Source organism: Onychostoma macrolepis, chromosome 01 (assembly GCF_012432095.1).
Source record: "Onychostoma macrolepis isolate SWU-2019 chromosome 01, ASM1243209v1, whole genome shotgun sequence".
Taxonomy (NCBI): domain Eukaryota; kingdom Metazoa; phylum Chordata; class Actinopteri; order Cypriniformes; family Cyprinidae; genus Onychostoma; species Onychostoma macrolepis.
The window spans coordinates 14135140-14150919 of NC_081155.1; the positions used below are offsets into that span (position 1 = coordinate 14135140).

The following is a 15780-nucleotide window of genomic DNA, read 5'->3' on the forward strand; positions in this document are numbered from 1 at the left end:
TCTCAAAGGACTGCAGGGGGTTGTGAACCAAACCTGGCTATCTCAGGTAAATTAAAAACTCTGCCTGATCAATATATCTCATTATTCTATGAACGTCTTTCTGCTTGGTTTCTCCTTTATCCCTCTCAGCGCAAGAGTTTTCTGTCTGCAGAATACAGCTTTTGTAGGAGCTTGATCATTATGTATTTTGAGAGTCACATTTTGCTGTAGTGGTTCTTTCTTTCTTTCTTTGCTCATTTATGATTATTTATTTGCTTACTGTAATTTTTTAATTTAATACATTTAGTTTTGCCAGTTTGATTTGACGGTGGCCAAAAGACAGCAAATTATGGGAAATGAGATTCACAGGATTCAAACATGTATTTATTTATTTAATTTACTTGCTTATTTGCTTGTCCTGTTTTATACACACACACAGTCCTTTTTGCCACTTTTTGCCACTGGTGAGAGGACAGCAAATTATTGAAAATGAGATTAATGGGATCATTAATGGAACATGTGGTGATGAAATTTGTAAAATGGATTGTTGTGGACTGTGAACCAGTGATGGGTTTATGGTTAATATAAATATGTAGACTTAAGCCGCTTTTTGTTTATTCAATTCTCTACTTTTCTGTCACAGTCATGTTAATACCTTTTAATGATCTTCTTTTGGACTTGTAGCTAATCAGCTAATCTGGATGTGCTTTTAATGAATTATGATAATCAGCATATCACAAATTCATCTTATTATTCTAATCCATTGCCTTCTCTGGTTAAATTTTTTTTTTTTAAATCAAAAGCTTATTGTTCATAAGGATTGCAGGTTTTCAGAAGGATTTGATTCTTTTGATGGTTTTTTGACAGCACGCCGACATTCCTCTGGATTTCTGCCTCTCGGAGACCGTGCTCTCGGTTAATGAGTTACATCTTCACTGCATACCGCGTATCTGCTCCACTCTGATAGCGCTCATACCATTCCAATCCTGTTAGAGAAAGACAACACATGCAAATTCCACAGGCGTCTGTTTGTCTTTCCTTCCTCACCTGAGCCTGATTGATTCTTTTGTTGCCTGTCAGAATCATAAACGTTAATTATCAGGCTTTGATAACACATGATAAACAAAACGGTACAAAGCTTTGTTAGGCTGTTTTGTGGTTTGTTTCCTATTTGGCTCCAGGTAGCACTTCCGCTCTCATCAGAGAGTTGTGCATGAAATGAGCGCAGCAGTGCACAGCAGACGCGTCTGTGATTTATATTACATTGATGGTGTTTCTTCAACGCAGCTTGAGCACTCGCTTCAAAACAGGAAATCTGCTGCAAATTTATTCCCTGTGGCAGAGAGTGTGGCTGTGTGAAAACAGCCTTCAACTCCAATTAAAGTTTGAGACAACTTGAGTGGCTAGGAAAAAAGGCGTAAAAATGTATTTTCGAGAGCTTTTAACGTTTCTCACAGCCGTTGAAATAATTCAATCCGTTTAATCACAGGTAAAAGTGGTGCTTTGCAATTCTCTGTTCCATTTGTGAACTGTAAGAATGCTGAATGTAGCAAATGGTGTTTTTAGGTATTCATTAGCTTGTTTATGCTGATGTTCAGAGCAAAGGACAAGCCAAACGGAGAAACAAAAGAGTTCTTCTCATCACTAGACAACCACATGTCTTATTAGTCGTTTTTATGATACCTTGACCCTTTATGTGCTTAATAACAGTGCATTTCATGTTTAGTTTTTGTGAATATGTACTATTAGTACACAAATGTTTATGGTATTAATAATAATACATCCAATTTCTTTCTTAACCATGTCTTTTTCAGTAGTTGTTTAAATATTTGAATGTCTGTAATGTAGTGAAATGTTCGTGTTCACTTTCTATCTATCTATCTATCTATCTATCTATCTATCTATCTATCTATCTATCTATCTATCTATCTATCTATCTATCTATCTATCTGTTATTTCCTACATCTTTGCTTGCCTCTAGAATCATTCCACCTTTTTAATTTCTTATAATAAAATAATTTAAACTTAAAACATTTTTTAACAAAAACCTGTTTTTTATTTATTTTTGTTATTCCCTACATAGCTTTGCCAGTCTTTTTTTCTCTTATAATAAAATAATTGAAACTTTTTTTTTTTTTTTAAAACAATAGTTTATTTATTCTTTATCTGTTTATTTAATTTTATCTGTTATTTTTATTTATATATTTTTTTTTGTTTATTTATATCTAATTTATCTCAATCTGTTTTTTAATTATATTTATCTGTTATTTGTATTATTTGTTTGTTTGATTATTTATGCAAAATCAGTTATTCATTCTCAAAATAAACCCATTAAGGCTGATGGACTGATTCTGATCTGGGTTTATTTTGCAATAACCTGCTTGACTGTACATTTATCTACTGTTTCATGTAATATTTGTAACACGGACACTAATTTTAATGTGGCTTTTGTTAAGAATCTTGTTTAGTGTTGGCCGTCTCAGTCTTAACGTTCACTTTTCTCTAAAGGTAAGATGTCAGACGCCCGCGCCGTGCGCAAACAACAGCAACTCAACAACCTGGTTGCCATGGTGACGGAGCTGGCCCGCCCCAGGCACACGGTGGTGGATTTCTGCAGCGGGGGGGTAAGTTGCCTTCTGACATTTTAAAACCGTCTTGGACTTGTTTCTGTTTTCTTACGAGAGTCTGTATGTGTGTCAGTAAGCATCTGTTCTCCTCCCTTGTCGCTTCATGTAATCTTAGGGAGTGCTCTTGTTATTCTGTGCATACATATAAGCCCTATGAGCAACAGGTCAATATTCTGATGGGCGTCTGTGTTCTCGTCAGCAGACTTTGATCTGATGAGCTCTTTAAAGTCTGCTTCTCCAAGATCTTCTGCAGCTTTCTCTTTGTTTGTTTTCTTAGGGGCACGTTGGGATTGTTTTGGCGTACACGCTTCCTAAATGTCAGGTAAGACTTTCTGGTTTGTTCAAGTGTAGCAAGTTCAAGTTAAAGGAGTCAAAGAAGAGAAACTAAATCTGTCTTCCTCCCAGGTGACCTCATTTGTAGACACTGGAAAAATAAACTTATTCCACACCATTGTTGTTTTTTTCCCCCCAAAGACCTTGTTGGGAAGATTGTTCTTTAACCTGCATTAGAATACTCTTTGAGCGCTAATACACATTTGATGGTTCAGTGGATTATTAGGTAGTCATTTAGAAGATGCACTTCGTTTTCTCTGTTGATTTTTCTTTCCTTTTGATGAAATGGCTTTTCAAAGAACAGAAAGAGCAGTTTGAGAATCAATGAGCATTTTGGCAATGAACCAGTAAACTGTAAAAGATATTATATGTGGCATGGTGAAATATCCCCTTTTTTGTTATCGATCAGGTTATTCTCATTGAAAATAAAGAGGAGTCACTGGTCAGGGCCAGAGACCGAAGCGCTCAGCTCGGATTGACAAACATCGGCTTCATTCAGACAAACCTTGAATATTTCACTGGAAGCTTCAACATTGGGGTGAGCGCCACATTTTGTTGTACGTATGCACGATATTTGTCTGTGAAGAACAAGACAGAAATCTATTTAGCAGGTATGTTAAATGTATTTACACATGGTGTTGTAATTGTTATTTTGTGTGTTGTGTAGGAATTGGTTCATAACTCTTCCAGCATTTGTGCTATTGTCATGAATTATATTTTAAGTATGTGTGTGTAATATATTATTGACATGGTGAGATCCAAATTCGTATATTTTGCAGTCTTTCATGCAGTTTTTCTTTAATAAAATCGGTACAAATATGTGACGATTTAAATCGATTGAGATGTTAAACGAACCGCAGTACAGTTGGAGTTGGATTAGATTAGTTTTTAATTTAGATAAAAAATTATTTAATTTAGATTAACCCCTCAACTGTCACTCACAGTTTCGAACATAGACATTATAGTGCACTATCCAAACTTAAATTTTTATAATTAATGAATGAAAACATTTTGTAACATGATTTTGATGTACCATTTCCATGGTAATGCAATGTCTGATTTTACAATGTGTTTCAAAGGGTGAATTTTGAGATTTTAAGTTTTCAACTGATATATAATTTCTTATGATTTCTAATACGTGATAGAGAAAAAGGTAACTAAGAAGACTTTCTGTGACAAAGGTCAGAACTCCTGTTGTGATGTAGATTTTTCAGGTGCACTCTTGTCATAAATTAATCTATTACTTTTCCTACATAATTTTTTTACAAAAAAAGTGGTAAAACCTTTCCAACGGTATATAGTTTGTCATGATTAGATTAGGATTTAAATGTAAAATAGTGAAGTAAACGTAAGCGTCCCACTGAGGGGATGGGTGACAGTTAAGAGGTTAAAAACTGCACATGCTGCATGTTTGGATCATAATTAAAATGCAGTGGTTGCCTCTAATTTTTAAATGAAAGAGCACTGGCAAAGCCTTAGTTTGTTTATATGAAGATATTTATTTAATTTATAGTTCGTTTTAAAATTTCAATTTAGTTATATTATTCTACATATTTTAAATTCACAAAGAAATGTGCAGCATTTTGTCCAAGCAATAATAAAAGTATACCTTTTCATTTATAATTTCTTAAATCTCATTTTGTTGAATCATTACATCGTGTAAAAATGTATTTCAATCATTGTTTCATTTTGAACATGAAGGTTAAATATTTCATAGTGTTTCTTTGTTACATTTTTCAAAGTCATTGTTTATTTCCACTTTTACATTACATTTTGAATCCTTTATTTTCTCAGATATTTGCACCCCACTTATAGCTTTTCATAGATAATTGCTTTTGTTAATGTTTGCTTACAGCATTTGTTCTTGCTACGAGCAGTTTCAATAATTTCACATGAAGAACATACATTTTTGCCAGGAGGTATAGGTATCTCTTCATTTGCATTGTAAAGCCCGTTTAAAAGGATGGATTCTGGCACTCCGTCGTTGCAGCATGTTTGATTCTACCTGCTATCCATATTAATTATGCAGTTAACCCTCACATTTGTCCTTCATTTTGTTTCAAAAGGGAGTGGGTTTCTCATTTCTGCATTTTGAATGATGAAATAGACTCATCGACATGAGTCTATCCAACATATCCAAACAGACTGCATTCAGTTTTTCATTTGCTGAAGTGATATAACCACAAACATATTAGAAATGAGACGGCAAGTTTCTATTACAGAGTCTAGTTGGATTATACCAGTGTTAAGCAATCTCTGACCTTAGGACAGAAATATATTTGCTTTTTATAAAATATTAGTACTGAATTATTTTTTTCGTACAGCACTGGCAAATAGTATTGGCCTGTTTCAAGCAGAGATCTCAAAATTTTCTTACAGTTTGCCAATGTGGTTAAAAAAATAAACACAACGCAAGTTTTCAGATAAAAATACTGATTAATAAACTGATTTTTTTTGCTGTGTAATCTTTGAGGGACACCGTTGTGTCTGTAGTAAATGAGGAAGTATGTGCTTGCTGCAGTTCTTGTGTTTGTTTCTGGCAGTAATGAGATGTTTGGGCCTGCAGCCCTGGCCTCATCTCCACAGAGAGCTGCGGCTGCAGTATTGAGCTTCACACTCGGCCGAGGTTGGGGGTTTATCTGCTGCCCACACAAAGGGGCTTTATCAAAACTTCACTGTTTTCCAAAACTAATACCTGTATCTCTGTGTAGAGCTTCTTTTGGGCAACTAGCACAATCATAAAAAGTAAGAACGTGCAAGATTCATATCGAACAGTCACCTAAAAAAAATTGTCAAATTTACCATCCTAGGTTTATCTAGTTATTTTTTTCCTTCTCAAACATTTTTCTGTGTGTAGATGAAACATTCCTTGACTTACATCTGCAATAGCTGACAATTTTAGTGCCTGTTCAAGTTGTTAAAGGGATAGTTCACCCAAAAATGATGAACGAAGGTCTTACGGGTTTGGAACAACGTGAGGGTGAGTAATTAATGACAGAATTAATGATCCATTACTTTTTGTGTACCATTAACAGTGCTCATGAAAACAAAAAATGCTAACAAATTATACAAGCTAATATGTTATTACTCATCGTGCATAAGAATTTTATAGTACATGCATAATACTAAGCTAATATCAATTTAACAGAGTTATCAAAAGTGAGTCCTCCAAAACTTCAAAAGTGTATGTTGGATGAATTTTGTCGTTTATGACTAGTTTCACATTGTTCTGCAATGTTCCAGCACTAGAATATTCCAGAATGTTACAGCAAAAGCAATATATTTAAAAAAATAAAAATAAAACAAAATTGCAAAATTAGTACAAAAACCAATGTTTCATAATTAATGATAGTTCTAAAATTTACCTGACCTAAATGTTTACTAAAATATTGAGATTGAATATAAATAAAATAGTAATAATTAGCATTATAGAATTACAGAAGAACCATAAAAAATTGTTACATTGTGTAATTTGTTATTGAGCTAGTATACAAATCAGCCTAAATTTAAATGATTCATCACATGAATCTGCATGAATTTGAATGATTTTACTAAAACGTCTACAATTACAAGAGACAGGAAGCATTACAAAAGTCTTCAGATTTTAAAGATTGTTCATGTGAGGCTAAGTTCAGAAGATCATTCCACCATTGAGCAACAGTTAATATTGTGTGCTCTGTGTTGGTAATATAAGACTGATTGCCTTGCTGTTTAGAGACAAAGAGGTCTTTTAAGGCATCGAATTTGTATTTTACCTCGTCTTTGAGTTTCTAAACTTTTTCATTGTCTTGCATAACTCACATTTCATTAGCATAAATGATTAAAAGGCTTTGCTTGCTAAAGCAGCACAGCCAGAACTGTTTGTAAGCGGATACATATTGTTTCCCAGAGGGTTAGATATATGTGAAAATGGCTACTATTCCTTTTTTAAGACAGTCTGTAATAAGGCTTGTAGCTACACCAGGGAAAAAAATGACTAAACGTGGGTAATGATGTGAAAAGAGAAGTTATGGGCTGTTTGTTCAAACTTGATTTGTTGTACCTGTTGAATGATGGTAAAACAAGCGCACTGCTGTGTTCTGTGGCTGTGAATAATGAACTTGCATCGTAGTCGTGAAGCCGTGCCTTCCACACCTCGGGCAAACTACTTAATTATAAAGACAGAAAAGTTTTTTACCCCCATTGAAGGGAAGAAAAAGAAATATCATCAGCAAAAATGAAATCCTGCTTAAAAAAAAAACTAATAAAGAAATATGCTTTTGCAGCATGCTTTATTATTTTGCCATCCAATGCTGAATAATTTATACAAGGAAAAACTAGCATTGAGGTTGACATTAAGCTCTTTGTCAGTGTCTTATATTTCCAATGCTTTCAGAAAACCTTCATTTATTTTGTTTGTTGGATCCTTCAGTACAAGAGACCACACAAAACTGATGTGAATTCCACTTTATTTGCTTGCAAAGGAAAAACAAACTTGAGCTTTGTAACACTGCTTCTTTCCCATGCTAAACAACATTCATCTGATCTCTTGGGAGACGGCCCACCAGCTTTGTCTCATTATGACTGTAAATTCGTTCTAGAGACATTCCGATGAAAGACTTGGAATGACTGTGATGTGTTTTTCAACCTCTTTGCATTTGTAAAAAGAAATAGATTCTGGCCTAATCGCTACACCAAAGAATGCCAAGAGTGATTTCATCATGTTAAGCTCAAGTATAATTGCTTTACTACCACACCAATCACCCACAAATATTAACAAACAATATTTTAAAATGAAACGGTTCTTTTCTATTGACCTTTTTATTTTGATGATTTTTAATTTATTTATCTTACTTTGTTATTTGGCTTGGATTGGTTTTTTTTTTTATATATATATATATATATATATATATATATATATATATATATATATATATATATATATATATATATATATATATATATATATATATATATATATATATATATATATATATATATATATATATATATATATATATATATATATAATATGGGCCTGCATATACTTTAATTGTTTGTGTTTTATGATTTTGGTTACATTTTGTGTTTTTGCTTTGATATGAGAACAGTTCATTTTGTGCACACAAAATTTTGTGTTGTGTTTTTTGTTTTATTTTGGGGGGGTTGTTTGTTTTTGTTTTTTGTTTAGTTTTTTGCTTTGATATGAGAACAGATCATTTTGTGCACAAGAAATGTTTTTTTCGTTTGTTTTTTTTTGTTTTTGGGTTTTGATTTTTTTTTTTTTTTTGCTTTGATACGAGAACAGTTCATTTTGTGATCAAAAAGACAGGATAATGTTTTAGATATATTTATACCTAGTCACAATTTACTGCAAAGCCCTACTAATATTACCATATGTACACTATTATTGTCATTGTATCTCATATCTCTTTATCGTCCTATCACTATATATCTACATAAAAGTAATGTATTTTATCAGATCTTGTATTTTGTGTTAAAGCGAGTAATACCTTTTTTTTCCAGTTGTGCTGTATCTTGCATTAGATTATCTATATATAGCAGCCTTTGTTGTGAATAGTATGTGATTTGCTATATTTTCTGTTTATTGAGAAAAAAATGCCTAATTCCCGTACTTTTGTATCTGGAGTCGTACAGTAGTTGTGCATCGATTTACTCTTTAAAGTCTCATCATTGTCAGAATTCCTGTGCATTTCATCAGTAAATGGTCATCGAAAGTTGTACTTTCACAAAGCATCTTCTGAAAGTGTCTCTCACCGTCCTTAAGAAACGCTATCTGTAGTATTGTCGTCTTGTTGCATCATTGTTAACTTTAGAAATTCACCTGCTGACGTCTTCAAAGCTCCAGGTTTTCACGGTCGATTTTGCTTGTTGTGGTGATGCAGTGTTCTGTTGTTGGCTTCAGACGTGAATGGATGGCCCCATTATGAGATGGTGGTCTACTTCAAAGAGCAGAAACCCTGCATTAATGGATTTTGATTAGTACATAAGGGTGGCCCTTGAATACTCAAACACCTGCCCGGGGTTTTTGAGAATGGCTTTACTCCAGATCCTGTTAAAAAGACATTATGAATCATTTCGGTCTAATTAGCGTCTCGAGAACTTAATTACAATCCACACTGGACGCTTTGCCAATATTGCATTTTCCTAATTTATTCTGTCTCGGCTTATAAAATGTCAGCTAAGGCTGTGTGTTTTCCCACACAGAGTTCACAGACATATTTCCTCTTCTATGGCAACTCCAAGCGGCGTGTAGAGCGAATCCTCTGAGATTTGGCCACATTTCCCGGAAAACTTCTTATGGGGGATTTGAAGGGTGTTAATCCGTGGATTTGGTCGGCTGTGCGCGCACACTCGCTCACTGAGACAACAGTTTGCATTATTTGTTCCAGTTTCCCACCCTAACGGTGACGGATACAGGCACTGGTCCGTGAGCCAAGCCGAACGCTTGATCTTCACTTGAGCTTCTGTGAGGACATCTAAGACTTCTCTTTACCCTCCATCAAGCTGTTCGATCCACTTTTCCTGCTAATAGGCAGAGAGACGTCTGCTGTCATGCGTTGTCACAGCGGCGGGGTATGACTGCCGCGCTCTCTTTCTGTGTCTGAGCCACTAACAGATCAATGAGAAAACGGCTAGATACCGAAAGGTGGGAAGAGCTTTGTGATGATGTGTGGAAATGTGGTCAAGGATAGGTGGAAATCTGCGTGAAGAGTTTAATCTGGTTTTTAGTTGTCGTGCATTGATTTACGCCACCCTGAGCACTGTAAAATAGTCTAATACACACATTTATAATTATATAACTCATTTTTTTTTGCTTTTATCTGTACAAAAACCTGGTTCAAATGACAAGTCTGTGGTAATGTGATTTTTTTTTAATCTTTCATGCCGGCTTCATGTTGTAATCACTTCATACTTCTGTAGCATTCTCTCAATTTTTTATTTTTTATTTAATGACTTCAAAAATGTGAAGTTGTGTAACTATGAAGTAATCAAATGTTTTCCATACACCTTTTGATAACACTTTAGTATAGGGACCAGTTCTCACTGTTAACTAGTTGCTTATTGGCATGCCTATATTATTAACATATTGGCTATGTATTAGTACATATAAAGCTCATTCTACATGACCATATTCTACATCCCTAATCCTACCCAATACCTAAACTTAGCAACTACCTTAATAACTATTAATCAATTAGGAGTTTATTGATGCAAAAGTTGTAGTTAATGGTGTGAATTGGATCTTAAAACAAAGTGTGACCCACCTTTTTCTCTTCTTTACTATTTCATCCTTTTAATGAGACCTGTAATCCTTCCCATTTCAGTTATACCTTGATATATTTTTTAACCCTTATAAAAAGAATCTGAAAATTAATTCAAGTTATGTAAATGAAAAACATGTTTTCATACAAGTCTCATATTCAAGTCATTGTCTGTATGAATTTCATTTTTAATGCATTTGTTTAGTAAATTAATTCAAGTCCTGTTTTCACAAAGTTTCTTCAGCTGTTTTGTGCATTAAAGACCCGTTCACACCAAGGACGATAACTATAAAGATAACGATAAAGATATAGTTCTAAAAATCATTCTCAATATTAAAGAATAGCAGAGTCCATACCACAGCTATAACGATAAAGGCACAGAGAAACGATATCGTTGGAATCACTTTCAGAACGATATTTTTCAGCTGATAAACGAAAAAAATTTCAAAACGGCCAATTGAGCTTGAGAATTTAAAGCAGCAGACGAGCGTGCGCTTACAGACGATATTGTTTGCTGGTCTGGACGCTGATATCGTTATCTTTAAAGTTATCAATCTTGGTGTGAATGGGGCTTAAATCAGCATATCAGAATGATTTCTGAAGGATCATGTGACACTAAAATTCAATAAAATAATATATTCTGATAGAAAATGGTTATTTTAATTTGTACAAATATTTCACAATATTATTGTTTTCTGTATTTTTGATCAAATAAAAGCCTTGGTGAGCGTAATAGAGTTCTTTCAAAAACATTAAAAAAATCTTACTGACCCCAAACTTTTAAATGGTAGTGTAATTGTTTACACTCAACCAATTTAGCCAAAGTGACGCATTATGTCTCTGCTCTAGAACTCAATGGTGGTAGTTTGGTTACCAGCTTTTGCTTAAGAACTCTTTAATGTCTTTAGGAAATGTCTTGAAGTAGCGTGACTGGTGTCTTGTGTCTTGTGTCTATTTCAGGTGGCCCTGCATGCGTGCGGAGTGGCGACAGACATGGTGTTGGATCGCTGCCTCCAGGCGCAGGCGGGATTTGTGATTAGTCCGTGCTGCTACGGGTTCATTCAAAACACACTCAAGTTCAACTTTCCCAAGAGGTGAAAACTGCGTCTCCTCTGTCTCTCTGACTTTTCTCGCTTGCTATCTTTCTTTTCATTTGTTCGCCTAAATCCACAGTACACAATGACAGTGTAGATCTATAATAATCCACAGTATTAAATGTTAAGCTCTGCATACTCTGAAATGAAACTGACAAGAATGAATGATTTATCAGGATGATCGAAATTAGCTAACCGTAATAGATAACCATAATAAGCATTCATTATTGCGTCTATTTCTGTCTTGTACTTCACATCAACATTCTCAGAATTGAATGTCCTGTATCAACAATCACACGGCTGAGCCTCGTTTAATGTTGGCAAGAACATGTTAAAATGGGGTAAAATGGAGAGTGAGTGTTTTAAAGTTTCCTAACAGTGAGAATTGCTTTCGAGCAGTCATCAGTTTTCCCCCAATCGCAAGCTATCACTCTCCGAATCTGGTGTACACTTTCATTTAATCTCAGGCAGGAATTTTGCCGTGGGGCATGAGCATCAGGGTGGCAAGAGCAGCGAGCGCAGGAAATTATTTTTCCGTGGTTATGTTCACGGTGTTGCCATGACAGTGATTTGTCATTTGTGGCATTCAACAGGAGGCCAGAAAGGGCGACCTGATGACAGACAGTTAATGTACCAAACATTACCTACCACACACATAATCTCCCAGAGCTTCAGAGCTCTTCTTTATCATACAAGTGTTACATGAGACATCGGGCTGTGTTTACACACGGCTTATTTACACGGCAACCGAACCGCTACGCGTGTTTATGTCCGTAAAGAATGTTTTCAGCATCTCTTTTGATCCGGATAGACTGTCCTCTCCTTAAACTTTTTTCTTTTACACATTATGTCATTTTTCATTCGCGCCTCAGTGTGTGTGTGAGTTCATTAAGTCTGCCCCCCTCTGTCTCTCTCTGCAGTGCGAGGTTTACAGACACTTTGAGCTATAAGGTAAGTGTTTCAGCGCTTCCTTTCACTCTTTTCATTATCGCCTACTCGTGTGGGACGTCACACTGCCTGGTTCTGACTGCGAGACTCTTCTGGGAAAACTCCACAGGAGAGCCTCATAATATGCCTCATGTATGTGAGGAGCAATGTTTAGTCATGTTCAGCTCATTACTTACAAGAGGTACTGACACTATAATTGGAATGAGTCTTGTTAGCCTGATACTAGAAGCAGAAATTCAGACCTTGTTTTTCCAACTTGGACTGCTCTTGAGACCTGGCATAGAAAATAAAGTACTAAATGCTAACACCTTATGTCAATTGTTATTTTAGTATTATTTATATACTATTATAGTGTTTATTAAATATGTAAAATTTTATTTATATATATATATATATATATATATATATATATATATATATATATATATATATATATATATATATATATATATATATATATATATATATATATATATATATATATATATGAATAAATATATATATGAATTATATTATTATTATTTTATTTTTATTTATTTATTTTTAAATGCCTGTATCAATTTGAAATATCCTTTTACGTAGTGTGAAAAAGGGTTAGGGAATCAAAAACTTTTTTTTTTTTAATAATCAGAACCACTTTGTTTTTCAGAAATAATAAAAAAAATTTATTGAACAAATTATTTTCATGATGTTCTTTTAATAGTCCTTGACCATGTATAGAAAGTTTGTAAAAAATTGTTTCTTTTTTGTGTGTGTTATAGAATTTAGGAATAGTGAATATGCGGTCTGCATTAAATTTTAGATTAAAAAAATGTACTATAGTATGTTAAATACTATAAATAAATTAAATATCATAAATTAGTCAGTCACAAATCAAATGTACCAAAAAAATAATTATTCAGTCATTGATTCTGGATATGTTCAACTCATTCTTTATGATTCACTGTTTTAATACATTTTTATTATTTTATTTTGTTCTGTTCTGTTTGGTTTGGGTTTTGTTTTGTTTTGTTTTGAAAGCCATATAGATTTAAAATATTAGGTAACACTTTAGTTTAGGGAATACACATTCACTATTAAGATTTTCCTTCAATAGACTCCTAATTTGCTGCTGCTTCATAGTAAGTAAGGTAGTTGTAGTAGATATGTTTAGGTATTGGGTAGGTTTCAGGGATCATGCAGTCACATGGTCATGCAGAATAAGTCATTAATATGTGTTTTATAAGTACACATAAACAGCCAATATGCTAGTAATTTGCATGCTAATAAGTAGCTAGTTAATAGATAATAGTGAATAGTGTTTCCTAATCTAAATTGTTACCAAAAATGGTAAGGACAAAACATAAGCAGAGATGAGTCTACATAAGCTCTTTGCTCTTAGAAGCAACTTTGTTACTGTACACAAACATGCCACAGATTCTGAGGAGCAGAAAACATCTGTCCATAAGCTGATGTTTTTCCTTCTCTTCATTGTTGATTTTCTCAAGCTCTGTTGAAATAGGGTATTCCTGGGAATAGAGTGCCCATGTGCTGCAGTTGCACGTTGTATTTTTCCCAGTCTTATCTCCTGGCACTGATGGAACAGTGAGGCAGAAGTGTGAGTAATGGATGAGGTTAATCAGTCATATCTCACAGTCATCCGTGTTTGCTTGACTCCTGCGTCTGCCTCTCTCACACTGCACTCACGGCCCCTGCAGAGATATCACCTACATAGGGGCCTACAACAGACAGGCAGTTCCCTGAGCGTAGATCTAGAGCAAACAGACATTTAATTAGTGGTGTTTGCCAAGACAAACATCACTTTGCTATTACTGTTGGAATTTGGACAAACTGAATTATGAATTAAACTGTTTGGACTTGAGGATACTGTAGGTGTGATATTACATAGCAAACCTGGCAACCGCCCTTAACACCCTACCAACTTTGGCAAAGTTGAAAAGAGTAAATATCACTCAAAATTTGATCTACACACAGTTTAGATACAAATACTTTTCTTTCTGGTATGTTTAATTTGTTCGGGTTATTCATTGCATTGTGATTTAAAGATAAAATTTCAATACATTGATTTCAATGCAATGAAATTCCCCACTGGGGAAAAAAAAAATCTATTTTAATTGTCAAGACTTGATTTGAGTTTGATTTGCTCAAAATGAAATTTAAAAAGATAGATTTTCTGTGCTTCTTTCCAAGCTAGTATAATTGACGCATTGTTTCTCATTGGTACGAATACTTAAGATGCTCTAAAAACGGCTGAAGCCTGTTTTTGAGACGCTATACTGAGTTATAGCATTGATCGCAGCTATTAGCCTAAAGGATTAAACTTGATAGAAGGAATCAATCTGCCAGGGCTGTTTCATTCCTTTCCATCAGCACTTGTTTCACTCAGTTAATACAGAATAATGGTTGCTTGAAGCCATCGTTGGTCATCAACAGCAGAGGAAGTCATTTTGTGGCACTTCCTTGCAACGTTTCTTGCAAAAAATGCAATTAGAGTATATTGATTAATATAAAATGAACTGGGTGTTGCTTTCCTCATGTTTCCCTTTAATGGCTGGTTGTAAGGATTGATAAATAGTCTGTTCCATCACCACAACCCTAACGATCTGATGCATCGACGTTTCTCTGCAGTTTATGCTAGCTGAGGAGCATGCATGCTGTTTTTCAGATATTTTTGTTTGTGTACATTTAGATGCAAGTGTGTTTATTGATGTGTCTACATGTGTTCAGTATGTTAATGTGTTATATGGTTTCCACAGGAGCATATGATCCTGTGCAGGTTCGCAGACCAGACGGCTGTCAGTTTACCCCCAGAACGACGATTAATTGGTAAGATGTTTGTTTTTTTTTAACAGGTGGTCAGGGTTGTTGTGCCTGTTTTGTTTTAGGAGAGGAAATTCCTAATAGAGATCGTCCATCTGGCTAAAGTTTTTAGGCCAGAATAAGCTGCAGTGTTGAAGAAACTTTATGACATGATCAAAAGTCTGACTGTGTGAGATTGTTATCATTAGCTAAAATGAAAACTTATATATATTAATGCTGTCAAATCGCATCCAAAATAAGTTTTTGTTTACATAATATATGTGTCTGTACTGTGTATATTTATTATGTGTATATATAAATACAAACACATGCATGTATATATTTAAGAAAAATATGTTATGTTTAAATATTAAATATATTTATATAGAATATAAAGTATAATTATATAAATGTAAATATTTTCAAAATATATACTTAATGAATGTGTATTTATATATGCATAATAAATAAAAACAGTACACATACATATATTATGTAAACAAAAACTTTTATTTTGGATGCAATTAATCGCGATTAATCGTTTGACAGCACTCATTTCATATTTTTAGTTAAACTTGAAGTATTAAAATAACTAAATCTAAAATTAAAATTAAGAACTGTACTGGCATTAAACTACTAAAACTGACACAAACAACAAAATGACTAGGGCCCAGATTTACTAAACTGGGCAAATTAGCGTTAGAGCACAATTCCATAAAAGCACCGATGGGAGGG

General features: G+C 34.1%; 1 protein-coding gene across 3 annotated transcripts in view; it reads left to right on the top strand.

The window, feature by feature from the left end:
• Positions 1 to 15780, top strand: part of gstcd (glutathione S-transferase, C-terminal domain containing) — a 47445-nt gene that overhangs the window by 27139 nt on the left and 4526 nt on the right. For all 3 annotated transcript variants that reach the window (XM_058780859.1, XM_058780867.1, XM_058780854.1), the window contains exons 6-11: positions 2488 to 2603; positions 2884 to 2928; positions 3349 to 3477; positions 11165 to 11298; positions 12219 to 12249; positions 15003 to 15072. In XM_058780859.1, coding sequence (XP_058636842.1) covers positions 2488 to 2603; positions 2884 to 2928; positions 3349 to 3477; positions 11165 to 11298; positions 12219 to 12249; positions 15003 to 15072 — 525 coding nt within the window. The remainder of the gene's footprint in view (positions 1 to 2487; positions 2604 to 2883; positions 2929 to 3348; positions 3478 to 11164; positions 11299 to 12218; positions 12250 to 15002; positions 15073 to 15780) is intronic.